This window comes from Lithobates pipiens, unplaced genomic scaffold, assembly GCF_037356315.1.
Source record: "Lithobates pipiens isolate NorthernLeopardFrog02 unplaced genomic scaffold, aLitPip1_a1.2 Scaffold_13, whole genome shotgun sequence".
NCBI lineage: Eukaryota > Metazoa > Chordata > Amphibia > Anura > Ranidae > Lithobates > Lithobates pipiens.
Genome location: NW_027507718.1, coordinates 8,732,280 through 8,759,872, shown reverse-complemented (window position 1 = coordinate 8,759,872; position 27,593 = coordinate 8,732,280). Strand labels below are relative to the sequence as shown.

Sequence of the window (27,593 nt, the reverse complement as noted above, 5' to 3'; positions counted from 1 at the left end):
TCTCCTCCTCCTCCTATTCCATCCTCCTCGGCTGACTCCTCCTTTTCCGCTGCTAGCATCTCTTCCGCTGCGCCGCCCAAGCTCCCCAGAACCTATTCGACATGCCAGGTGAGATGTTGCCATGCCGTGCTGCGTCTGTTGTGCCTGGAAGCCAAGAGCCACACTGGCCCGGCACTCCATTCAGCTTTGCGTTCACAGGCAGATCAGTGGCTAACACCGCTCAATTTGAAGGTTGGTAAAGTGGTCTGTGACAACGGTGCCAATCTGCTTAGCGCATTGAAACAGGGCAAAATTACGCACGTGCCATGCATGGCACACGTCTTAAACTTGGTCGTGCAGCGATTCGTTGTCAAATACTCTGGGGTCCAGGACATCTTGCGGCAGGCAAAGAAAATCTCGGCCCATTTCAGAAGATCTTACACGGCAATGGCTCGCCTTGCTGACATTCAGCGGCGACACAATCTGCCGGTCAGACGTCTTATTTGCGAATGCCCGACGCGATGGAACTCAACCTTCTATATGCTTTATAGGCTGCTCCAGCAGAAACGTGCAGTTAACGTCTACCTGTATGAACTCTGCAGCAGAACAGGTTCTGGGGAGCTGGGTTTTTTTTCACCGCGCCAGTGGCTGCTCATGCGCGACGCATGCAGACTTCTGCGGCCATTTGAGGAGATAACCAAACTGGTCAGTCGCAGCCATGGCGCCATCAGTGACATGGTACCTTATGCCTTCTTTATGGAGCGTGCATTGCGTCGTGTCATTGATCAAGCTGTGGAGGAGCAGGAGCGGGAAGATGAGGAAGTCGCAATGCTGGATGAATTCCCAGGGGGGGCTACTCTATCTGAGACAAGTGAACAACAGGAGTCTGAAGAGGAGTCAGAGGAGGATGGTGCCGGGGCGGATGAGGAGGAGCAAGAAGAGCATGCTTTAAACCTTTCTGGGATCCCTGTTGTTGTGCGTGGATGGGGAGAGGAGAATGAAGAGGACGCCATTATCCTGGATGATGAGCAGGAGCCAGGCCACCACACCGCTTCCAGTTTAGTGCAAATGGGGGCCTTCATGCTCCAGTGTATTAATAGGGACCCCCGTATATAAAAAGCATAAGGGTCAAGGACCAGTACTGGGTGGCAACGTACTTAGACCCCCGGTACAAACACAAAATGGCGAAAATGTTACCGCCGTCACAGAGGGCTGTCAGAATGCAGCACTTCCAGGCCTTGCTTCGAGAAATGCTGCATTCTGCTTTTGCGTGCGCTGGCAGAGGAGCAATTCCCACTCCCAGAGAAGGAGTTGCGGGTACCAATCCAACAGCACCTGCAAGAAGAGGCCGGTTTGAAGATGTGTTGGTGACTTCTGATATGAGGTCATTCTTTCAGCCGACCCATCGACAGGTGTCATCCGGATCCAGCATCAGGGAACACCTAGAACGTCAGGTGTCCAACTACATCGGGTTAACAGCCGATGTGGACGCTCTGAGGAGTGATGAACCCCTGGACTACTGGGTGGGCAGGCTTGACCTCTGGCCAGAGCTTGCCCAATTTGCAATCGAACTGTTGGCTTGCCCCTCATCCAGTGTCCTGTCCGAAAGGACGTTCAGCGCAGCAGGGGGGATCGTGACCGATAAGCATACTCGCCTAGCTCACGACAGTGTTAACTACCTCACATTTCTAAAAATGAATGAGGCATGGATCTAGGAGGAATTCAACACATGTGACCAGAAGACCATGTATATGTCTATAAATATTTTTTTTAATCGAGCACACAGACCTTCTTTCTTCATTTGGCTCACTTCCTTGTCCAAAAAAAGCACACCGTACTATATGCCCGTACCCTCCTGTTTGAAGAGGTTGAGCGGTGTCATATTTCTACTGGGGCTGCTTATTATGAGGGGCTGCCTCCATCCCTGTGCTATGCTGACATCCTCCTGGAGCTGCTTATTATGAGGGGCTCCCACCATCCCTGTGCTATGCTGACATCCTCCTGGGGCTGCTTATTATGATGGGCTCCCACCATCCCTGTGCTGTGCTGACTTCCTCCTGGGGCTGTACCTCTGCTGTGCATATTATGAGGGGCTCCCACCATCCCTGTGCTATGCTGACATCCTCCTGGGGCTGCTTATTATGAGGGGCTCCCACCATCCCTGTGCTATGCTGACATCCTCCTGGGGCTGCTTATTATGAGGGGCTCCCACCATCCCTGTGCTGTGCTGACTTCCTCCTGGGGCTGTACCTCTGCTGTGCATATTATGAGGGGCTCCCACCATCCCTGTGCTATGCTCATTATGAGGGGCTCCCACCATCCCTGTGCTATGCTCATTATGAGGGGCTCCCACCATCCCTGTGCTATGCTGACTTCCTCCTGGGGCTGCTTACGGTGCAGGTGTCAGTGCTGTATATCACGGTGCTGATGTCAGTACTCTCTATCACGGTGCTGCTGTCAGTGCTGTATATCACGGTGCTGGTGTTAGTGCTTTATGTCACGCTGCTGATGTCAGTGCTCTCTATCACCGTGCTGGTGTCAGATGACTCTAACATGGTGCAGGTGTCATTGCTGTATGTCATGCTGCTGATGTCAGTGCTCTCTATCACGGTGCTGGTGTCAGATGACTCTATCATGGTGCAGGTGTTATTGCTGTATGTCACGCTGCTGGTGATCATCTCCTGCAACCTCTTCTTTGCCTACCCTGACCTTACCTCTCCTCCATTGCCTTCATGCGCTCCACAGTCCTGAATTGTCACAACATTTTCACATATAAAAAAAGAATGCTTGTAGTTGTCGATCCCAGATTCACCTCATACATTTGTTATGTCATTGGCCATGTGGTGGGACTATGTTTGCACAGCTGTTAATTATTTTGTGGCTGCAAATTTGACCTGTAGGTTTGCAAAGTTCGCCTCCCATTGAAGTCAATAGGGCCCGCCGTGAACGTTACGGTTCGCAATCCATCACTAATAGAGATCCCGAGCTCAGGAGAATCTGTCCACAGGACAACTATTAATCATGTATTTCACAAATCTGGCATTTATGGAAGAGCGGCAAGAAGAAAGCGATTGTTGAAAGAAAGCCATTAAAAGCCACATTTTCAGTTTGCGAGAAGCCAAGTGGGGGACACAGCAAACATGTGGAAGAATGTGCTCTGGTTAGGTGAGACCAAAATTTAAAAAAAGAAAAATGCTATGTGTGGTGGAAAACTAACACTCCATATCACCCTGAACACAACGTCCCCACTGTGAAACATGGTGGTGGCAGCATGTTGTGGGGATGCTTTTCTTCAGCAGGGACAGGGAAGCTGGTCAGAGTTGATGGGAAGAAGGATGGAGCTAAATACAGGGCAATCATACGCCTTGTTTTCACTGAGTGGGTTGGTTCGGGTCGGTACAGTTTGGAAGGGTTAGAATGGTCCGGCCTATTCAGGTGAGCGTTTCCACTGCAAGTTGGACCACCAGGGGCCATACGGGTTTAGAAAAAATGCCTAACGTGGCCTCACACTGATTGGCAAACGTTTTTCTGTCCGCCAATCAGTGGAATGTATCGTAGCTCCGCCCTAACCATACCAGACCATTTTCTATGGCCCCACATTTTCCCGCTTTCATAATGGAAACACTCAAAATAGCGTACCGTACCGAACCTTACCGACCCGATCCGCTCAGTGGAAACGAGGCATTAGAAGAAAACCTATTATGCCCCATACACATGGTCGGACATTCCAACCACGAAATCCATCGGATTTTTTCTGACAGATTTTGGCCAAAATGGTCACACAAAGTTGTCGGAAAATCTGATCGTTCTGAACAAAGTGACGTCAAACATGTACGTCGGGACTATAAACGGCCCAGTAGCATATAGCTCATCTCTTAGTTTATTCTGAGCATGCGTGACACTTTGTCCATCGGAATTATCTACACACGATTGGAATTTAAACGGTTGGATTTTGTTGTCGGAAAATTTTATGTCCAACTCTCAAACTTTGTGCGTCGAAAATTCCAACAGAAAAAATCAGATAGAGCTCCCACATGATCGGATTTTCCGACAACATGATCCGATCGCACATTTTCCGTCTGAAAATCTGACCATGTGTATAGGGCATTAGAATCTGCAAAAGACTTGAGATAGTGGCGAAGGTTCACCTTCCAGCAGACCTAAATCCAATTGAGAATCTGTGGCAAGACTTGAAAATTGCTGTTCACAGACGCTCTCCATCTAATCTGACAAAGCTTGAGGGGCGGTGCATGGGTGACCCTAAAATGATGCCCCCACCTGAAAAAAGTTCTGCGGACGCCCATGCCTATCAAGTGCCTGTCTGCAATCTACAGACTTAAAGGGACTTAATGTGCATCTACCCAAAAGCTTTTCTATTTGTTTTGTATAGAATGGGGAAATGTTAGACCCCCTGTTAGATTTTACTTCTGTTCAGCATTCCCCTAGTCAACTTAAGAAAAATAATTTTCGTTTCTGTTAAAGAGATTTTCCCTCACTTCCTGTTCTGGGGACAACTTTTTCTACCAGACAGGAAATGAAGGACTCTTTCCAACAGAGCCTCCAAATGCAGTAAAACATGACGGGAGTTCTAATCCTTCTACACCAGGGTTTCTCAACCAGGATTCCTCCAGAGGTTACTAGGGGTTCCTTGAGCAAGGAGCAATTTCTGCCTTTCACATGAGCTCCTATTGATCTTTTTAGCTATCTGTAAGGGGGTAATTCTTCCCAATGACCACAAGTGTAAGGAGCATTCCTTCCAGTGTCCATCACACTAATGTATCATGAGATGTAGATATAGTAATTTTTAGCAGGGGTTCCCTGAGACCGGAAAGTAATCTCAAAGGTTCCTCTGTGTTAAAAAGGTTGAGAATGGCTGTTCTACACTATTGAAAACAAAAATTCAGAACTGTCGACTACAGATACTTTTTAAATTTGATCTATCAATAACGTTTATTGTGTTGATTGTTTTGCCTTTCCCCAGCCCACAAAGAATAGCTTAGAACAGCTGCATCACAATGAAGACCAGAAATTGAGCATGAATAAATTCCACTTTCATATGGAAATGATGTCTTTTTGTCTTCCTGTTGTGGAAGAGACACAAGGGCATCTGCTACTAAAAGCTTGTGGCTACAGCATGAACTGGTGTTGTTTCTGATCAGTGAATGGTTCAGCTAGCAGTTACGAGCCTTTGGATTGGACATGCAGGCCTGTTATAAGTGTAAATATTCCTTCTCATGCCGCGTACACACAATAAGACTATCCGGCAGACTTAGTCCAGCGGTCAACCCGCCGGACTTTGTAGCGGTGGTCCGCCAGACGTTCTGAATGAACGGACCTGCACACACATGCCCACACACGACCGGACTTTTCTGGCGGACTAGGTTCAAAAGTCGGACGGACTTGCCCACACACAGAGTAAAGTCCATTCATTTTGAAGAAGCAGAAGGCGGCGGCAACAGCGACAAGACTGGGCCAACGCTAGTAAAAGAGCTGGAAGAAGAAAGCGGAGGCCCGGCAAGAAGAACCGAAGAGCAGGACAATATCCCCGAAGTCGGAAGAAGACCCCCGGATGGCGGCGGCGACGAAGGAGAAAGCCGGGCTCCTCCGTTAGTAAAAGAGCTATCAAAAGAGCAGAAGATAACGGAGGAGTCCGGTGAGAAGACCCCTGAAGATGGAAGAAGACCGTACTTTTTTCCCCAGGTGAAAGGGTAGGGGGTACATCGTATCCCATACTTATTCACATAGGGTAGGGGACCGGAATCTGGGGGCCCCCTTATTAAAGGGGGCTCCCGGATTCTGATAAGCCCCCCGCCCGCAAACCCTGATGACCAACGGCCAGGGTTGACGGGAAGAGGCTCTTGTCCTCATCAACATGTGGACAAGGTGCTTTGGGGTGCAGGGCCCCCTCTTCCCCAAAGCACCCCCCATGTTGAGGGCAAACGGCCTGGTACAAGTTAGGAGGGGGGCACTCGCTTGTCCCCACCCCCTTTCTTGACCGTCCAGGCTGCGTGCTCGGATAAGGGTCTGCTATGGACTTTGGGGAGAACCCCCACAACATTTTTTTTGGCATAGGGGTTCCCTTTTAAATCCATACCAGGTGACGGGGCTCGCAAAGTGTCAATCTCACCGATGGAGGTGGCGACACTGACTTCCTTTGCTAGTTCTGTCTACCTGGAGTCACGTTCAAAGACTTACTCCGTATGTGGGCAAGTCCGTTCATTTCAAAAGTACGGTGGACTAAAACACACACGGGCAGATTGTCCGCCGTACTGCAGAGTCCGGCGGACAATTTTGAGTCAAGACTTCTTTCTAAGTCCGCCGGACTTTTGGGAACAAAACGACCGCTGGAGACCACACACGGGCGGATTGTCTGGTGGACTCTGGTCCGCCGGACCAAGTCCGCTGGATAATCCGATCGTGTGTATGCGGGATAAGTGGTAAGTGGCTACCTCAGGAACCAGTGTCTAAACTTGGCTCTGGCTGCTTCAACCTGTTTCTGTGACAAAGTTAAATAGGACGCCAATCTCGGCATGTAATAAACACAGAGCCCTTCTGTTCCTCTTAGTCAAAGCAAGTATTAACCTATGGTTCTAGGTGTGGTTTTCATTGTGTTTAAAAACTGGGGAGCATGTTGCACCAATATATTAAAATGTATTGCTCAGTAACGTGATTGTAATTAGAGGGAATTTGCCTTGAAGGAAAACACCTGTCCAAGAAACATTAACGCTCATTGGCAGTAATCTGACTATTAGACCGCTTATTAGATCCAGGAAGGTGAGAACACACTCAGTGACAACAAATACGTCAACTGGCATGGCCTGGAATTCAGAAAATGACAGCTTCATGTGAGGATGATAGTAATCAAGCTAGCATGTTTTCTTATGAAAAATGTATTTCAGGAAACACTATGTAGGCTGTCATTCTGACCTCTCCTTGATTGTTGGTTGCCTAGCTGTTACGCTGATGCTTTGCTTTGACTTCAGTATTTAGTGAGTAACTGATCCAGACAGAGTGCAGAAATAAGGGATTCGAGACATTTCTTTGAATTGTAATATGAATGACTGTTTTGGGACAGTGGGGGAGATTTACTAAAACTGGAGCGTGCAAAATCTAGTGCAGCTCTACATAGAAACCAATCAGCTTACAGGTTTTATCGTCAAAGCTTAATTGAAGAAGATGAAGTTAGAAGCTGATTGGCTACCATGCACAGCTGCACCAGATTCTGAGTGCTCCAGCTTTAGTAAATCAACCCCACTGATTCAGAAATGTAGAAGCCAGGCACAGCCAAAAATAGCAGCATTTTCAGAAGGCCAGTAATGGCCGCCCCCATGTTTCTCCCATGAAAGGTATAGTATAAGAATGGCCAAGTATTCAAGATTATATTCAGGCTTCATTTGTGATAATTATATACTGTTACCCTGTTTCTCTGAAAATAAGACCTAGCGTGATTGTCGGTGATGGCTGCAATATAACCCCCAAATAAGCAATAGTTAAAGTCCTTGTAGGTCTTATTTACAGGGTAGGTCTTATTTTTGGGGAAACAGGGTATCTATGGTGCTTTGGAAAATCTTTTATAAGTCATGTTTGAATCATCCATTTTCTAGGCTTATTCTTAAGCCGCGTACACACGTAGCCGTCTGTCCGACTTTCCGAACGGGCTACTTGCCCGCACACGGCACTTTTTCAGGGGATTAATACGGTGTACTAAGTCCGCCGTACTATCCGCCCTACTTTTGAAATGAACGGACTCGCCCACACCCGCGGAGGAAAGTCCTCTTATTTTGAGCGCGTCTCCAGGTAGGCGGGGCCCGCGAAGGATACGTCGCTGGCCCCGCCGCCTGGTATGGACTTAAAGGGGAACCCCAACGCCGAAAAAAATCGGCGTGGGGGCCCCCCCCAAGTCCACAACAGACCCTTGTCCGAGCACGCTACCCGGCCGGCCAGGAAAGGAGGGGCGAGCGAGCGCCCCCCCCCTCCTGAGCCGTACCAGGCCGCGTGCCCTCAACATGGGGGGTGCCTTGGGGAAGGGGGGGCCGCGCGGCCCCCCCACCCCAAAGCACCTTGTCCCCATGTTGATGAGGACAAGGGCCTCTTCCCGACAACCCTGGCCGTTGGTTGTCGGGGTCTGCGGGCGGGGGGCTTATCGGAATCCGGGAGCCCCCTTTAATAAGGGGGACCCCGGATACCGGCCCCCCACCCTATGTCAATGAGTATGGGGTACAACGTACCCCTACCCATTCACCTGTAAAATAAAGTACAAAAAAAAACACAACACACAAGATAAAATAATTTATTGCACAGCTCCGGGGGTCTTCCGGGGTCTTCTCGCCGGACTCCTCCGCTATCTTCTTGTAGCTCTTTTACTAGCGGAGGAGCCCGGCATTCTTCTTCGTCTTTGCGGCCTCTTCTTCCGACTTCGGGGGTCTTGTCCCCCTCTTCGGTTCTTCTGCCGGGCCACCACGCCTTCTTATAGCTCTTTTACAGGCGGTGGCCCGGTCTTCTGTCGCCGCCGCCGCCGCCGCCTTCCGTTCTTCTTCTTCTTCTTCTTCTGGAGATGTTGACTCGACGTTCTCTCCGCCCGCAATGCCAGGGACGTGCTGCGCTGCGACTTATATAGGGACAAGGGGCGGTGTCACATGGGTTGATGTCACATGGGTTGGTGTCACATGGTGACCCCGCCCGCTTACGATGTCACAGTCCCGGAGGATGCTGGGACTGTCGCCATGTGACATCAAACCATGTGACACCAACCCATGTGACATCAACCCATGTAACACCGCCCCTTGTCCCTATATAAGTCGCAGCGCAGCGCGTCCCTGGCATTGCGGCCGGAGAGAACGTCGAGTCAACATCTCCAGGAGAAGAAGGAGAAGAAGAAGAAGAAGAAGAAGAACGGAAGGCGGCGGCGGCGGCGACAGAAGACCAGGCCACCGCCTGTAAAAGAGCTATAAGAAGGCGCGGTGGCCCGGCAGAAGAACCGAAGAGGGGGACAAGACCTCCAAAGTCGGAAGAAGAGGCCGCGGCGACGAAGAAGAATGCCGGGCTCCTCCGCTAGTAAAAGAGCTACAAGAAGATAGCAGAGGAGTCCGGCGAGAAGACCCCGGAAGACCCCCGGAGCTGTGCAATAAATTATTTTATCTTGTGTGTTGTGGTTTTTTTTTGTACTTTATTTTACAGGTGAATGGGTAGGGGTACATTGTACCCCATACTCATTCACATAGGGTGGGGGGCCGGTATCCGGGGGCTCCCTTATTAAAGGGGGCTCCCGGATTCCAATAAGCCCCCCGACCAACGGCCAGGGTTGTCGGGAAGAGGCCCTTGTCCTCATCAACATGGGGACAAGGTGCTTTGGGGTGGGGGGCCCCCATGTTGAGGGCACACGGCCTGGTACGGCTCAGGAGGGGGGGGGGCGCTCGCCCCTCCTTTCCTGGCCGGCCGGGTAGCGTGCTCGGACAAGGGTCTGTTGTGGACTTGGGGGGGAACCCCACGCCGATTTTTTTCGGCGTTGGGGTTCCCCTTTAAGTCCATACCAGGCGGCGGGGCCAGCGGCGTCTCCTTCGCGGGCCCCGCCTACCTGGAGACCCGCTCGAAATGAGCGGACTTTTCTCCGGGCGGGAAAAGTCCGCTCATTTCAAAAGTACGGCGGACTGGCATACACACGGCCGGATTGTCCGCCGAAATGCGAGTCCGGCGGGAAGATTGGAGTGTAAAACTACATTCTAAGTCCGCCGTACTTTCGGGTCAAAAAAGTATGCCGGAGGCTACACACGGGGGGATTGTCTGGCGGACTTGAGTTTTCCGGACTTTTCCACCCGCTTGTTTGATCGTGTGTAAGCGGCATTAGAAAAAGCATGTGAGGAGTCTAAAGTCTAGTACATACAGGCCCAATGTCGGGCAACATCGGCTCGGTTCATTAAAAACTGCCCGACATTTGGCCCATGTTCAGCCGGCTTCTGTCAGACAAGCATGCTGGTAAACCAGCACCCAACTGGCTCCCGATCAGCCCTCTCAACCAATGGCAGAGAGCTCTGACCAAAGTGTTCTGGTGGGGGGCCATTACCCTATCAGGACACAATAGCTCAGCAGGGGAGATTGCTGTACTAACACCAAATTGTTAGTACAGCAGCCCCCAACCAAAGCTGTCAGTTTTTTATTGTTCAACCCCCTAGGTTGGATGAAAAAAAAAATAGTGGTTTGTACCCAGCTACAGTCTGTATTAACACACACACAATAATGTCCTCAGGCACAGAAATATTGGCAGGTTTGATTAACTCTGAGGCCCCATTCGGTCTGCATTAGCTGCAGACTGGAAGCCTCATTGAAATCAATGGAAGGCTGACAGCTCAAACAACAATTCACAGACGATCACACGTGCTCGCACACATGTGATCACATGTGTATCTTTGTGTTTATGGATGACACACGAGTGAGTTTAGTTATCTTACTCTTTTGGATATGGGTATAACATTTTCCTAATACCTTCTCCCATTCCAGACGATAATACAAGTCCCTTTTTAGGTTTGCCCTACTCTTCTGGTTCTAGGTGTGCTGACACTGAGTGAGCACACTGTCTCTACCCAACCTCATTATGCCTTGGGTGTCAAGAACATCTATTCTTGTTATTGTGGTATGAAGGTTAACCAGCTGAATGGAGTAGGAGGGGTGTGGGGGTGTTAAGACAGTTGGCTTGGGGGGGGGGGGTAATAAATCTAGTCGTGGTTGTTCTAACTTTTAACTGGCTGATAGTTCCTTCCATATCAGACACATATAGAAACTAGCATTTTCAGAAGGTCAGCATTAGCAGCCCATACTTTTCCTTAGCATGAGTTTCCTTTTAAATTGATCAATAAGAATCTCAAAAAGTAACACGTCATCCCAGTGCTCTATGTCGTTAAATAACTTGAATTCTATTATATGCATTTTATACAGAAAAATGATAACTGACCCTCATATCTTTTGGAGTTATAATAAGTTCCTTGTTTTCTTCAGAAACCATGCCACAAGTCGAATATGAGGATATCAGCATATTAATCACAAGATCATTGGATAGCACATCCAGTTTCTTCACCTCATCCCCAGTCACATTGATACTTCCCGAAATGCCATACCTAAGTGCGAAACAACATCAATCATATCATTAAAGAGGAACTGCAGTCTGCTCACATAGTTTGTAATAAAAACATCTTTGCCATTCTGAAGCTTCCTTCCAACCACTTTGTATATTTTATATACACTGTAATTCTGTACTTGCCAAATATGCTGCAGAAATCTTCCCTCCACTGAGTCTGGCTGCAGCCATTTTAACTGTGGGCAGCTGAAGCCGCTGCCTGTTCCCTTCCTGGATTTACACAGTCACGCTGAGACACACCTCCAGCTCTGCAGCTCTCATTGGCCCTCTTATGACTCACCTCCCCCCTAACTTCCTGGCAAACTCTCACAAGAGTGAGAGAGAACTGTGCGTGATGTCAAAGTCTAAGCTTTTTACCAGACAAGAAACAGGAAGTGGGCTGTGTAAGGTATTTACTGGCAGAAAAAACAATGTTTTACTATCCAAAGTTAAATCAACAAGGGCAGAGGATTTAATAGATGGAAGGAAGAAAAAATTACTGAAGTTCTGCTTTAAGCCGCAAACTTGACAACATTACTGATTCCTAGAGAAGACTCCGAGTTAAATGGTAATGATACATAAGCTGATAAACAGCTTGAAAAACATCATATGTTATCACACAGTAGATTCCAACACACTAAGTGCCGGTTCACACAGGGGTGACACGACTTGCAGTGTGACTCACAGACGCGACCTGCACACGACTTCAGCAGCGACTTGCAAAACGACTTCTGTATAGAAGTCAATGCAAGTCACCTGAAATCGCCCCAAAAATAGTGCAGGAACCTTTTTCTAAGTCGGAGCGACTTGAGTCGTTTCTATTAGAACGGTTCCATTGCACAGAGCGGGACGCGACTTGTCAGGCGGCTAAGTCGCCTGACAAGTCGCTCCTGTGTGAACCGGCACTCACCAATGTTTGAGATTATATGTTTTATATATTTAAATTTTTTTTTTTTGATAATTAATGCTTAATTTTTCATGAGCAATTTTGGAAATGAGAAAAAACTGTTTGGTTCCTATTTGTACCACAGACACCTTCCTACTGTTTCTATGTACAGTTTGTAATTTTGTAGAGTAGCCATATTAAATCATTACACATTTAGATTGTAGGCCCTCTGATCCCTCCTGTATTGATTTGTATTGTAAGTGTACTGTCTGCCCTCATATTGTAAAGCGCTGCGCAAACTGTTGGCGCTATATAAATCCTGAATAATAATAATAATAATAATTTAGGCTCTGTTTCAGGCCTTGCAGTTTTATATAATGGCCTGGGAATTCTAGCAGCAAAAAAAACTGTGTTCCACATACATAATGTGCCATGGTTTTCTATGTATTATTCCTTTTAGAATATTGCATTGTGTTTAAATGCTGCTTTTCTTTGTTTTATTCACATAGCGTTTGTTTGTCTTTTTACTACGCCTTAAAACCATGACCTTTCCCCTAGATTACTACTCGCCACGTGGAATTCCAGCTGTGTGCAGGCTGTCATTGGATCCCTAAAGAGGAATTCAATGCAAAATGGAAGAAGTGTTCAGGCTAAAGAGTGATGTATTACTTTGTGAATTTCAGTAAATAAGAAAAGCTTTTCCCGGGGAGGGCAGGGACTGATGTGAATGTGTAATAAATATGTAAAGTGCTGCGTAAATTGATAGCGCTAAAATAATAGTAGTAATAGTGTTTTGTTTTTTTTAAGCAAATTTTATTTTAAAGAGCTGATCTATAGGTAATATTGAGAGTGGACAGGTAATAGCATACCTTCCATCATTTTGAGATGGGAATGAGGGACACCTACTAGCAAATGTATGCAGGCATGGGACACGCCCCCTGCCACACCTCCTTAACCACTTAAGCCCTGGACCAATTTGCAGCCAAAGGACCAAGCCCCTTTTTGCGATTCTGCACTGCGTCGCTTTAACTGACAATTGCGCGGTTGTGCGACGTGGCTCCCAAACAAAATTGGTGTCCTTCTTTCCCCACAAATAGAGCTTTCTTTTGGTGGTATTTGATCACCTCTGCGGTTTTTATTTTTTGCGCTATAAACAAAAATAGAGCGACAATTTTGAAAAAAATGCAATATTTTTTACTTTTTGCTATAATAAATATCCCCAAAAAATATATAAAAAAACATTTTTTTCCTCAGTTTAGGCCGATACGTATTCTTCTACATATTTTTGGTAAAAAAATCGCAATTAGCGATTAGTGATTGGTTTGCGCAAAAGTTATAGCGTTTACAAAATAGGGGATAGTTTTCTGGCATTTTTAGTAATATTTTTTTTTTACTAGTAATGGCGGCGATCAGCATTTTTTATTGTGACTGCGACATTATGGCAGACACATCGGACATTTTTGACACATTTTTGGAACCATTGTCATTTATACAGCAATCAGTGCTATTTGATTTGATTTGCACTGATTCCTGTGTAAATGACAATGGCAGTGAAAGAGTTAACCCCTAGGGGGCAGTGTAGGGGTTATGTATGACGTTATGTGTTTTTTTTATTGTAGGGGAGCATGGCCTGGCATGTGACGTCACTGATCGTCCTTCTCTATAAAAGGGAAGAGACGATCGGTGACAGCCACACTAGGAAGCACAGGGAGAGGTTTGTTTACACAGACCTCTCCTCGTTCTTCAGCTCTGTGACCCGATCGCGGGACACCAATCAGGTCCGCTGGTCCCGCGGCCACGGTCACGGAGCTCATGACCGGGTCAGGAGCGCACCGGCGGTGGCGCGCTCCCCACCCATGGCTGGGCACTTAAAGAGCTACGTACAGGTACGTGATTATGCCCAGCCATGCCATTCTGCCAACGTATATCAGTGTGAGGCAGTCCTTAAGTGGTTAAAGGAGAAATAATCAATAAAAAGGTTAATTAAATCCACAAGGGCTTTTTTTTACCACTACTATTCCTTTTATATTGTCTTTTAACATTTACAAATGCAGCAATGTAGAACTTGGATGAAAGGTTTAGCACTGAGAAACACTTTTTGATAGATAAAAAGTGCATTTTATATACAACTATATAGATAAGACCAAAATGAGGGACAAATGAGGAGGAAAAAGGGGGACAGAGGGACTTTTTTCCAAATCAGGGACAGTCCCTCAAAATCAGGGACAGTTGGGAGCTATGGGTAATAGTGAGGTAGGTGACAAAACCAAAAAATAAGTCTCGCACTTTATAAATGTAAAGCATTGTAAACTCTTTTTAAAACAAAAAAGGTATTTGCATGTTTTAATTTCATTGCAAATCCCCAAAATAAAGGGTTTATTCCTGATTTTAGGATAGTAGGTGGAGCCATACAAATAATTGAATGTCCATTGGCCAACTATACATGCAGAACATCCTAACTCCCATTCACTCTTACCATGAGCATAGCCAAGTACATAGGAACTTTGTACATATGTTTTAAGTACACCAGTAGTTTTTCGTAAACTTGTAGTACAGTAGCAGAATGGCATTTTTTGGCACTATAGACCTATCATGGGATCGCCAGAAAAATGCACGTAAACACACATTTTTCAGGCGCTCTTATTAAAGTCTATGGGCTCAAAAACATGTAATTCTGCCCTAAAGAAGCTCATGTACTTTTTAAAGCTTCATGCAGCAGGCGACAGACTACTCAATGATCGGGTGTGAATGGGCTCATTAAAAATAAAGGAATTCTTCATCTTGAGCATTGTTGCATTTTGAGAACCCCACAGCAAAACGCCCAGGTGTGAATTGGGGCTTGTATCTTAGAGTCTTTTTTTTTTCCTAACTGCATACAGCTGTTTCAAGTTTGTTGGTCATCACCAGTGCAAAGCATGGAAACCCCTGCTTCTGCAGAGTAAGGCTTGGGTGTAACAAGAAAGTATAACCAGACTAATTATAATGAGGTCTACTAAAGGGGACCAAAATCCTTCCCATTTACTGCGAAAGTACACAGGCAGCTTTACAGACACTTAATTGCAACCACTGATCCCCAGAAGTACTGCTTTTCTCCCTCGTGACCCTCCTTGCTATGAATGCCAGGCTGCAATAGCCAAACTGTAGCTAGCCCAAGATTGCATGGTGGGTGTCACTGTGTAGAAGGAGGACTACTGTGGTCAGAGAAGAAGCTAATGGAGCAAGATCTGCACTCTATTTGCTTCAGTAAAGTGCAGGGGAGACTTTGGGGGTCTAAAAAACCTCCAATGTCTCGGTAAAGAGAAAGAGAACCTGCCTTGGTCCCCTATGTGCTAACAAAAATGTGCTAACAAAAAATTTGTGCAATATTTAATAACAAAGTGAACAAAAAAATTTCATATTTGACTGATATAGAAACATAAAAATCCAATAAAAAAGAAAATGAAAAGGAACCGGATCCTGGGTCTTTTGTCTCTCCACATATTATATACACCTTGTTGCTGAAGCTGATGTTCTGACTTCTGTTTACCGTCCGGTGTACATAAAGGCTTTTGGTGAGAGAGGCTTGGAAATCCAGTGGATCTTTGAATCCAAACAATCGCTTTGTGACCCCCCCCCCCCCCGAGTAAGGGTGGTCGCTGGCTTTCTGGTAAGCCATTTATCTTAACTATGGTGATGGGTGACACGCTGCCAAACATCTGGCCAACGTTGTCCACTTCTTGTGGGTTCTCCTCCACTGAATACTAGTAGGATCTTCTTCACCGAACACTAGTATACAAGAACTTTTCCTTTTCATTTTCTTTTTTATTGGATTTTTATATTTGTATATCAGTCACATGTGACATTTTTTTGTTCACTTTGTTATTCCATATTGCACAAATTGCACATTTGGACATTATAGTATGTAATATGCTATATTGTTTTATTTTAGCTGTAGGTTACTTTTATTCATTTCACTAATATTCAATGTTGCATATTAGGTAAAATGATATTGCATATTGATTATTGCAAATTGCACTTTAATTATCACACGCTGGTAGGCATTGGGGGTTATTTACGAAAGGCAACTCCACTTTGCACTGCAAGAGCACTTAGAAGTGCAGTCGCTCTAAATCTGAGGGTTAGATCTGAAATGAGGGGAAGCTCTGCTGATTTTATCATCCAATCATGTGCAAGCTAAAATGTTGTTTTTATTTTCCTTGCATGTCCCCCTCAGATCTACAGCAATTGCACTTTGAAGTGCACTTGCAGTGCAAAGTGGAGTTTCCTTCAGTAAATAACCCCTGTTGTGTCATTTATGTTTTCAGTTTAATTTAGCGCTACACTTTATATTTTGCCGTACTTTTCCATGCCCAATATCTGGGTTATAGTGTTAAGTTGCTGATTGTTTAACCGAGCGCAGATTCATACATTTTTATACACATGTTACATATTGCCGCACACACCGGGGTAAGAGCTAATATTTCTAGGGCCATTACTCACAGTCAACTCTAAACTGATAACCTGTAAAAGCTGTTAAAGCTTTGCCTATTGAAATTTTGTTGTATCATGAACATGCACAATTTAAAGCTTCACGTGTTAGCTGTCTACTGTATTTAGTCAACAAAGCCTCATCTTTAGAATTTTACCAATAATTGGGTAATATATTGTGTTTTTGTGAACCAAAATTTACGTTAATGTATTTTTTACTGAAAATGTGTGCCCGATAAACCGATGCAATAAAACCATGTGACATAAAAAATAGGAACTATCAGCATTTTATTCTTCAGGGTCTCTGCTTTCAGAAAATATATAATGTTTGGGGATTTTAACTAATCTAAGTCCAAAATTATTTTTTTAACAGATGCAGAAAACACAAAAGGTCAAGCCAGTGCAAAAGCACTGTAAATAACCTACTTATATTTAATACTGAAATTAAAAAAGATTTTACTTACAATTAGCAAAATATTTTCTAGCTTGTGTTTCTGAGCAGACCATCTCACGCATGATATTTTCTCTTATTCATATGATGAAAGTTGCCACATTCAGTGAATAGTCTACAGGGCAAATGTAGATAGATATGGACTGCATAGTCACAAAATAACAAATTACTGTTCTGTAATTGCTACTTGGACTTTCAATTTAAGAATGAATTCCTAACCTGTATAGCTGCTCCATCTCAGAGACAAGGATATACAATTTTTTTGTATGTAAAATGAATAAGGCACGAGAACTGAGCTTGCTCTAACAGACAATCAAATTGATGCTGGAAATGGATATGGCTCATTCACACCAATGCACTGAGTTAATTGGTTGCCCTACCGAAAATGCTGCAGGAGTGATTTTCGGTCTGTTGCGGTATGTTAGACAACTCATTCAAGTAAATGGACTACCTTAATGCCATGCATGTTAACATGCAACCTGAACCACAGAGCATACCTGTATAAAATTAACTTTCCATTTCATTTAGGGCAAAGCAAAAGGTATACTTATAATCTGATCTTACTTAACTTCCCTGCCCATAAGAGCTAAATGGAATGGGGTAGCATGTGACTCTCTCCATATCTACCAGTACTGTGTGCCTAAAGCCGCGTACACACGTAGCCGTCTGTCCGACGTACTTAGTCTAGCGGACTTCCCGCCAGACTGTCCATCGGACTTTCCGAACGGGCTACTTGCCCACACACGGCACTTTTTCAGCGGACTAATACGGCGTACTAAGTCTGCCGTACTATCCACCCTACTGAACGGACTCGCCCACGCACGCTGAGGAAAGTCTGCTCATTTCGAGCGCGTCTCCAGGTAGGCGGGGCCCGCGAAGGAGACGTCGCTGGCCCCGCCACCTGGTATGGACTTAAAGGGGAACCCCAACGCCGAAAAAATCGGCGTGGGGGTCCCCCCAAGTCCACAACAGACCCTTGTCCGAGCACGCACCCGGCCAGCCAGGAAAGGAGGGGCGAGCCACCCCCTCCTGAGCCGTACCAGGCCGCGTGCCCTCAACATGGTGGGGTGCCTTGGGGAAGGCACCCCAAAGCACCTTGTCCCCATGTTGATGAGGACAAGGGCCTCTTCCCGACAACCCTGGCCGTTGGTTGTCGGGGTCTATGGGCGAGGGGCTTATCGGAATCCGGGAGCCCCCTTTAATAAGGGGGCCCCCGGATACCGGCCCCCCACCCTATGTGAATGAGTATGGGGTACAATGTACCCCTAGACATTCACCTGTAAAATAAAGTACAAAAAAAACACAACACACAAGATAAAATAGTTTATTGCACAGCTCCGGGGGTCTTCCGTCTTCGGGGGTCTTCTCGCTGGACTCCTCCGCTATCTTCTTGTAGCTCTTTTACTAGCGGAGGAGTCCGGCTTTCTTCCTCGCCGCCGCCCTCCTCTTCCGACTTCGGGGGTCTTGTCCCCCCTCTTCGGTTCTTCTGCCGGGCCACCGCGCCTTCTTATAGCTCTTTTACAGGTGGTGGCCCGGAGACCCGCTCGAAATGAGCGGACTTTTCTCCGGGCGGGAAAAGTCCGTTCATTTCAAAAGTACGGCGGACTGGGATTCACACGGCCGGATTGTCCGCCGAAATGCGAGTCCGGTGGGAAGATTGGAGTGCAAAACTACATTCTAAGTCCGCCGTACTTTCGGGTCAAAAAAGTATGCACACACGGGGGGATTGTTTGGCGGACTTGAGTTTGCCAGACTTTTCCACCCGCTTGTTTGATCGTGTGTACGTGGCATAAGTGGTCATTTGCCATCCCTAAATGCTGTTGAGTGGAGAGGGAAGACATAAGTCCTCAGTGATAGTGCTGTACTCCTTTAGCTTAAGTGGAGGGCAGGGGAGACATCAGCAGTCTAATCAGGGTGGGTCTGTCCATTAGGGGCGCCGCCCCCTATCCATGCATCCGGCCCCCTGATCTACATTCAGGGTGCTGGATGCATGCATTTCAATGGGGGGTGGTTTTTTTTAAGCACAGAGGCTCTAATAGGCTACAAAAAAAGGGTGGGCTCGGGGCGTCTGACGTGGAGGCAGCCGGACGGGACACAGAGGACGAAGCGCTGCCTGGGTGTAAATGCGGGGCTTATTGACCAACCGGGGGGTTGATGGTGACCCGAATGACATGGGGGGAGATGTTCTGGTGACCCGACCCAAACGACCAGGCGGTAGCTGGGGGTGCATTGTTTGCCACCCCTCTCCCCCCACATCCACTACTGGGTCTTATTGACCCTTTGTGTCCCAGTAAAAAGATCCTGTTATTACAGTAGGCTATTTCATAGGGGTCTATTGCCCCCCTATGTGATAGCAATAAGATCAATTGTTAAAAAAAAAAAAAAAAATGTATTTTGAAATCCCACGCACATAAGAGCTTAAATGTATGCAGCAGGTTTCACAGGCATGTGCAATTTTCAGGCTTGTTGGGTATGTTGGGTATCTATTTACTCATTGCTGCCGCATCTTTTATATGTTGTCAAAACCTGTGTAATGTATTGTGGATGTGTTTACTAAAATTAACGTATGTGTTTTTTTTTACAAAAGAAATGCGCTTGATAAACATATATGTGCTAATTTCATATAACAAAAAAAGTGGAACTGCCACCATTTCATTCTCCAGTGTCTTTTCTTTCAGAAAATATTTGGGGGTTTAACTAATCTTCAGGCCAAAAATTAGCAAAAATAAGAAAAGTGGTTAAACAGAAGCTTCTTCTCCCATACATTTTTTCCTTGTTCACTGGGTTGTACTCACGTGTCCATAGAGTTCAGCATTGTCCTGCTGTGATCTGCCAATCTGCTGAGTCTGGGCCACATGCTGCTATCTTTGTTTCTGACCCCATCGGGAACCTGCTGTCTCTCCCTGATACAGCCAAATTTCCATCTGTCTATGGCCAGCTTTCCTTTCTACATTAGCATAATTGTGATTCTTCTGTAAAGGTAGTTAGAGCAATTCTGTTGGCCATATCAACAAGTCAACTAGGTTGTAGCAAACATGTTTCTGTTAGGCTCTCTGACACTTTTCCATATGAGACCCAACGTTTATAGGATTTCTGCTGGGCAATTACACAACATTTTTATTACAAATTATGTGCAAGGAGAATTAAAATCTAAAGGCAGAAGGTTTTTACCTTAATGAACCCTATGCATTAAGGTAAAACGTCTTCTGCATGCAGTTCCCTTCCCCAGCCGTTGGCTCCTGCTGCTGTCAATCACAGCCAGTGAGGATAAAGAAAGGGCGGGACAATGTCAATGGAGTCGGCTTGGGAGCGAGCATGCACAGGTGTCCCCCATAGCAAGCAACTTGTTAGAGGCAGGAGCGCCAGTGGGGGACCTGATAAGAGGAGCATCGAGGATGTTCTGTGTAAAACCACTGCACAAAACAGGTAAGTATGACATGTTTATTATTTTTAATGAATAAAAATTGTGCCTTTTAGAATCATACACATTTTGTGTGACATATCTTCTACAGAAACTAAGCTAACATCAGTATATGTTTTTTACATTAGTACACAGTATGCATTTCACGTTGATCTTTCCTATATGAAATAAGCTATAAACAAGTTCATAGACTTACATGTGAGCCAATCCGGCCTTCCTCACTGCAGATGAAATGGCCTTTATCGCAGTCAGCATGGAGTTTAGCAGTTGTGTCAGCTCCCCTGTACCCTTGGCCTGTCGTCCCTTTTCCATGACATACCGGGTGAGGGTGAACATGTCAGTCTCAAAGGGGCTTCTGTCAGACATTTTGCTTCAATAAAAGTTTCTTGTGCTACCCAAAAACTGTAGTACACCAAAATCAAAATACTGGTTCCTCTGTGCAGCAGCTTCAGCAGCCTATAACCCTGTGAGTGCTTGTCCAGTTGTATCTAATAAAATGCTGCTGAGACTATGTGATCCTGAGGTCTTAAATATCAAGATAGGAATCCACAGCCTGGTCACTGACAAGGACAGCACACATGGAGCGTGGCATCTCACCCATACACATTTCTTAAAGGGAATGTATAGTCTTTTAAAAGGTTACAGATATACAGTATCTCACAAAAGTGAGTACACCCCTCACATTTTTGTAAATATTTTATTATACCTTTTCATGTGACAACACTGAAGAAATTACACTTTGCTACAATGTAAAGTAGTGAGTGTACAGCTTGTATAAGAGTGAAAATTTTCTGTCCCCTCAAAATAACTCAACACATTAATGTCTAAACTGCTGGCACCAAAAGTGAGTACACCTCTAAGTGGAAATGTCCAATTTTGGGCCCAAAGTGTCAATATTTTGTGTGGCCACCATTATTTTCCAGCACTGCCTTAACCTCTTGAGCATGAAGTTCATAAGAGCTTCACAGGTTCCCACTGGAGTCCTCTTCCACTCCTCCATGACGACATAACAGAGCTTTGGGATGTTAGAGACTTGCGCTCCTCCACCTTCTGTTTGAGGATGCCCCACAGATGCTCAATAGGGTTTAGGTCTGGAGGCATGCTTGGCCACTCCATCACCTTTACCCTTAGTTTCTTTAGCAAGGCAGTGGTCGTCTTGGAGGTGTGTTTGGGGTCCTTATGTTGGAATATTGCCCTGCAGCCCAGTCTCCAATGGTAGGGGACCATGCTCGGCTTCACTATGTCACAGTACATGTTGGCATTTATGGTTCCCTCAATGAACTGTAGCTCTCTAGTGCCGGCAGCTCTCATGCAGCCCGAGACCATGATACTCCCACCACCATGCTCGACGTTAACCAAGACACACCTGTCTTTGTACTCCACACCTGGTTTCTGCCATACATGCTTGACACCATCTGAACCAAATAAGTTTATCTTGGTCTCATCAGACCACAGGACATGGTTCCAGTAATTCATGTCCTTAGTCTGCTTGTCTTCAGTAAACTGTTTGCAGGCTTTCTTGTGCATCATCTTTAGAAGAGGCTTCCTTCTGGGACGATAGTCATGCAGACCAATTTGATGCAGCATATGGTCGGAGCACTGACAGGATGACCCCCTATCCCTTCAAACTCTGCAGCAATGCTGGCAGAACTCATATGTCTATTTCCCAAAGACAACCTCAGGATATGACGCTGAGCACATTCACTCAACTTCTCTTGTTAACCATGGCGAGGCCTGTTCTGAGTGGAACCAGTCCTGTTAAACCGCTGTATGGTCTTGGTCAACGTGCTGCAGCTCAGTTTCAGGGTCTGGGCAATCTTCTTATAGCCTAGGACATCTTTATGTAGAGCAACAATACTTTTTTTCAGATCCTCAGAGAGTTCTTTGATATGAGGTGCCATGTTGAAATTTCAGTGACTAGTATGAGAGAGTGAGAGCAATAACACCAAAGTTAAGAGACCATGTAACACTAACAAGTCACATGACACCTAATTTTTCCCCAATTTGGACATTTTTACTTAGGGGTGTACTCACTTTTGTTGCCAGCAGTTTAGACATTAATGGCTGTGTGTTGAGTTATTTTGAGGGGGCAGCAAATTTACACTGTTACACACATTCCACCATAAATTATTTGGTAAGAAAAAAAGAGAAAGGCTCCCATAGCATAATTCCGTATAAAAGTTTTTTTAATCCGAACGTAATAAAACAATAACAAACTCACAGATTTCCAGCTGAGTACAAGCGTGTATATAACCACGAGCCGGCCGGCTCTCTCCTGTTTACGTCACCGCCATTCCCCGTTGACCAGGAAGGGCAGGCAGTGTAAACAGGAGAGAGCCGGCCGGCTCGTGGTTATATACACGCTTGTACTCAGCTGGAAATCTGTGAGTTTGTTATTGTTTTATTACGTTCGGATTAAAAAAACTTTTATACGGAATTATGCTATGGGAGCCTTTCTCTTTTTTTCTTACCAAATAATTTATGGTGGAATGTGAGACGCTCTAACAAGAAGTCATAGGAGTTGGAGACGCCAGCAGAACCCATTGGAGAGATCAGGAGTGATCGTTTTGTTTTCAAGCCTGTATGATCTCCCTAAAAAGAGATCTTGTCAGCTGGTAAGCCTTACTGAATTCGGTGGTGGATAGAACTCTCTCTTTGGGCGCACCTGCTATACATCTAAAGGGTGTTTTAAAGAGTCACTTCAATGGACTGAATTTATTTATTTCTTTGCGTTTCTCTTCCCCCTGGACTTTTTATGTGTTTTAATTTTGAATAATTTTTGCACAATTTTTGGTTACACACATTGTTTAGTATGTGATACTAGGATTTAATATGTCACAATATCATTTCTTTCGTTTTTTCACTTTATAAGTTTTAGCGCAGCTTTATTTTTTGGCTTGTGTTTATTGTGGGTATCTCACATTGTGTTGCAGCAAGAACTTATATTTAGTTTATTATCAGTAATTAATTTATTATTAATTTTAGAGTTTGCCTCACTGGCTTAGGCCTTTTTTTGAACGATTGAGCAATTTTTTGGACAGCGCTGTTTTCCAAGGATTTTTTAATGCAGATACTCTGTTTGTTCATTTACTAAAAATCTTGTAAAATGTGTAGGGTGTAATCATATATATATATATGGGACAGCCATATTTGCTCATTACTTTTGCTGGCTTTGCATCCTATTTTTCAGTGCTACACAATGGTTGTGCCTTAGGGCCCATTCGGTCCAGTGACTGTTCGTTATGCTTCATATAACCAGTGCCTGCTGGTGAGTGTTGTGTATGAGCAGTGCAATACGCTGTTATAAAGCATCACACTATTTATCTTTTTTTTTTAAACTATATTTTATCTGTCAAAAAATGACATTTCATTCCATGTTATGCACCACAACCCATTGCCATGGGAAGTAGTGTGTCTTAACACAGTGTACTGGGTAAAAATGCAACCTGTCCTACTTTTGTTTTGTGCACACCAATGCAGTGCATTTGTGTAAGCTGAAACAACAGGACTTAAAGAGGAAGTAAACCCTGATGGATTTTACTTCCTCTTTATTCCCCTGCAAAGTAAAAACATAATGGGCTAGTAACACTAACTAACTAATAAATTTACCATTTCCAATTGAAAGACAAACTTGGAACAGAAAGGGTCTATTTACGGTCTCAGATCTTTAGCCCCTAGCTCCTTCCTGCCACGACTTTGACAGCTGTCTGAAGACCTTCTAAAAGGTCACAATGATCTTACAGGGCAAAGTTTCAAGGATGCAGACAGCAACCCCTTGAAGATTTAAGCCACAGATCAGGTAGTATAAAAGTAGACCATGGGTAACATTAAAACCTGTTCTAGTAAAGGTAATTCACTATTCTTGGAGTATAATGGTGTCAGTTTAATTGTGCAAATTCGGGAAGGCTAAACGGCACGGCAGGCAGCATGCCTTGACTGGCAAACACTTGTAGGTAGGAGTATTCCTAGTGTATCCCTGTAGGCTGCTCAGTTTCATTACATTCAAATGAAAAGGCAAAGCGCATTGCAGAATATGCATAACCACAAACTTCATCTCAAAACTTTAATGTGCAACAAATAGTTTGCTTCCACTGATCTCCCTTCCAGCTGATCATGGTAATTGCATAGTAAACACCCGCATCACCTGCTGGTTTCAGTAGGGAACTGAAGCACACTGCCTGTCACATTACAAAGCTGCAAATACCAATTCTGCTCAGTGCACTATATTAGTGCCTGAACAAGTGTCTCCTGCTGGTTAATTTTTAGCTGCTATGATCGATTTTCTTGATGTTTACGTAGCTCTACCCTCATAAGGGCCACTGGTAGACTCTCTTCCCCGCTGGTTGCCATGACTCTGCACCTCTGACACCCTGGGTTCAGTCATTTTTTACCAGTTGTCACCAATAACAATACATTTACATGATGCAGGTGAACAGTTTAAATGTGTTTACTGTGGCAAAAGGGACACATAGAAATGCAATACATAAAAGTGTACGGCATAAGGATGACTTGTGTAGCACCCTAATGTTTAGGCAGGGTTGCTAGTAAATTTACCTGTCAGGTGTAGTTGCCTTGGCCAATTGATAGATCAATTAATTCCACCCCAATTCTGGAATTGCTGCACTTCTCTCTTCTATTACTAGATGGCCGGGTATCTGGTGGCATGAGATAAGACAAGGGCATTGCAAGGACAGATTAGGAATAGATGGGGTATCTCAGCCAATGGGCAGGGATCTTCTTGGGTCCCTTGACCTCCTGGAAGAGCCTATTTGTTTGGGTGAGGTCAGGTGATTAGGGTTCTGTGCCACTTGGACAGCTGTCTGGGTGGACGTGTGCTGTATTGCCCTGGGCTGCTAGGCCAGGGCCTGAGGCCTATCCCGGGGACATCTGGCTTCTAGGCTGTCTGAGGGCCTATTCAGAAGCAGGAGAGCAGCATAGGGTTGGGATTGCAGCTTGCAGTCCAACTGGAAGTGACATTTCTGCCGGCTGGAGAACCCAACATTGTTGGAGGTGGAGGGGAAACTGTCGCCACTAAGGGACCACCCACCTTGTTACCAGGGACCACCGTAAGTAGCTGAAGCAAGTACCAGGGCAGTATTCTCACCAACTGGGGATGGTGCAAAATTGAGAAACTTCAGCAGTTGTCAAGTCAGGGACCCAGCCAGCGGAGGTGATGCTTGCAGAACAGCCTTGTGTGTCAAGCTAGGGACCGAGCAGGCCAGTCTGGTAATGCTTGAAAGGTATCTTGGATGCCAAGCTAGGGACCCAGCAGGGATGCGGGGGGTGAGGCCTGAGGAAGATACTGAGCGAGGAGGTTGGAAGAGCCCAGGAGATCCAGTGGCATTGGATCAGCAAGTCTAGTGAGAGAGACTGGGAGCTCAGATGAGTGAAGATCTACAATAGGAGATTGTAGAGGAAGTAATTGTCAGAAACCATGAATCAGACCGAGACAGAAGTACAATTAAATCACACTTGTTTATTAAATAAAAATAAAAAGGTAAATAGAAAAAGCATAGTCAAAGCATAGCCAGAATCCAGTAACCGGATAGAGTAGTCAGCCAGTCCAAAGTTCAATACCCAGATCAGGTAATCAGCCAGGCCAGAAGTCAGGGACCCAAGTAGAGCAACAGCAAGCAGGATAAGGAGCCAGAAGGGATGTCAGCAAGCCAGTCTTTAAACAGAACCACAGGAGATGGTTTCTTGTGATGTGACCAAGGCTAAGGCAGAGGTGAAGTGAGCTGGACAGCTTTAAGTAGGCAGGTCAGACGAGCATGATCAGGAACAGCTGGTAACTGTAGAGAGAGATGAGAGCTGGCAATTAGCTGACAGAGAAGGAAGGGCTAAGCCAGCCCTGACAGTAATAGAGTTCATTGTGACATTTGTTAGGAACTGTTCAAAATTGTTGCCATAGGAGACAGAGTGTCTACACATGCAGATGTGGTGTCCAGCTGTGTGCTTTTCCCTGCATGGCTGTCTACCTGTAGAAGTCTCAGAGTCTGCCAATTAACATTGCAACTACAAAAAGGGTGTCCTGGCCCTAAACCCTCTCTCCCACAGTTCTGTTTTAAGAGACAATAAATCTCTTTGCATTCAAGAAGTGTCTGGCACCCAAGAATCACCCTTGCATTACACCCACCATGCCTCGTAACCCACTCTACATAGAAGGATGTCAGCTATTCCTAACTCTGGAGGTTCTCATTAGACCAAAGGGGACCCGGGACTTGCCTACACTTTCCTGGAAACAATATAGCACTAGTATGAAATGTGATTGTGCAATCTAGAGATTTCTATTTAGCAAGACAAAACTGCAAAGAACACAGTGCAATCCAATCCATTTAGGTCACTGAGGCCCATGTGAACAGGCAGCAGAGAGGCAGGGGACTGACACTTGATAGAACTATGTCAGGCCTCTCCCCTCTGTCTCCTCAGCCCACGGGTACTTAACATCAAACAACTGACAAACATTCAGCAAACTGTGTTTAAGTTGGCTGGCTCCTTTAAGCAGAGTTCCAAAGAAATGAGAGCAGGAGGGAACAATCCTTGATGTCTGAGCAGAGCAAATTTAGCAGGTATGTGATTAACCCCTTTGAAAATGCAGACATTTCAAGTATAACCTAAGTACAAGTGGTGTCCATATATGTTGTTTCAATAGAATTGTATCCAATAGGACTACAGATGACAGGACTACTTGTAGCACTAAAAGTATCAGGAATGTGAGCAAATCACAGATATCTGCATACAGTGTCTATGGGATTGACTGAACTTGCGTCCAGTAGCACTACAAGTATCAGGAATGTGACAGAGACAATGATGTCTATATGCAGTGTCTATAGGATTAAATGGGCAGGTGCCCGCTCACCAACAGCATAACAGAAGTTGCTGGTAGTGATACAGATGATGATAAGGATTCTTTCAGGATCTTACTCTGGGTCCTTGCTCAGGGAATGGCGTCTGAGCTCCATCACACCGCACCACCCGGATCTGAAGTGCATTTAGCGCAGAAGGATCAGGAACAGCCTCCAATCTGCTGTAGATAGAAGGCAATGCTGTCCGCCGGTGTCCCTCTGGATGCAGCTGTACAACTCTCTCCTTTGCAGGCCACAACTCGGCTGCAGCTCACACTGGCACATAGCTCCTGCTGGTAGATCCAAGCCGACTTCTCAAGAGAGCGCTCTAGGCCTAAACCAGTATTTTTAGATCCTTTACCAGCAGTTTGTTCTTCTCTCAGCAATCTAGTGGATGTAGTTGAGGCCAGTCCTGCTGGAATTGAAACACCAGTATT

The 27,593-nt window shown here is 45.5% G+C and overlaps 1 protein-coding gene across 1 annotated transcript in view; it reads right to left on the bottom strand.

Moving 5' to 3' along the window:
• Nucleotides 1-20,819, bottom strand: part of LOC143973923 (fructose-1,6-bisphosphatase isozyme 2) — an 85,019-nt gene extending 64,200 nt beyond the window's left edge. The window contains exons 1-2 of the mRNA XM_077474820.1: nucleotides 20,508-20,819; nucleotides 10,925-11,087 (exon numbers count right to left, since the gene is read on the bottom strand). Coding sequence (XP_077330946.1) covers nucleotides 10,925-11,087; nucleotides 20,508-20,677 — 333 coding nt within the window. The 5' untranslated portion in view covers nucleotides 20,678-20,819. The remainder of the gene's footprint in view (nucleotides 1-10,924; nucleotides 11,088-20,507) is intronic.
• Between the last annotated feature and the right edge of the window lie 6,774 nt (nucleotides 20,820-27,593).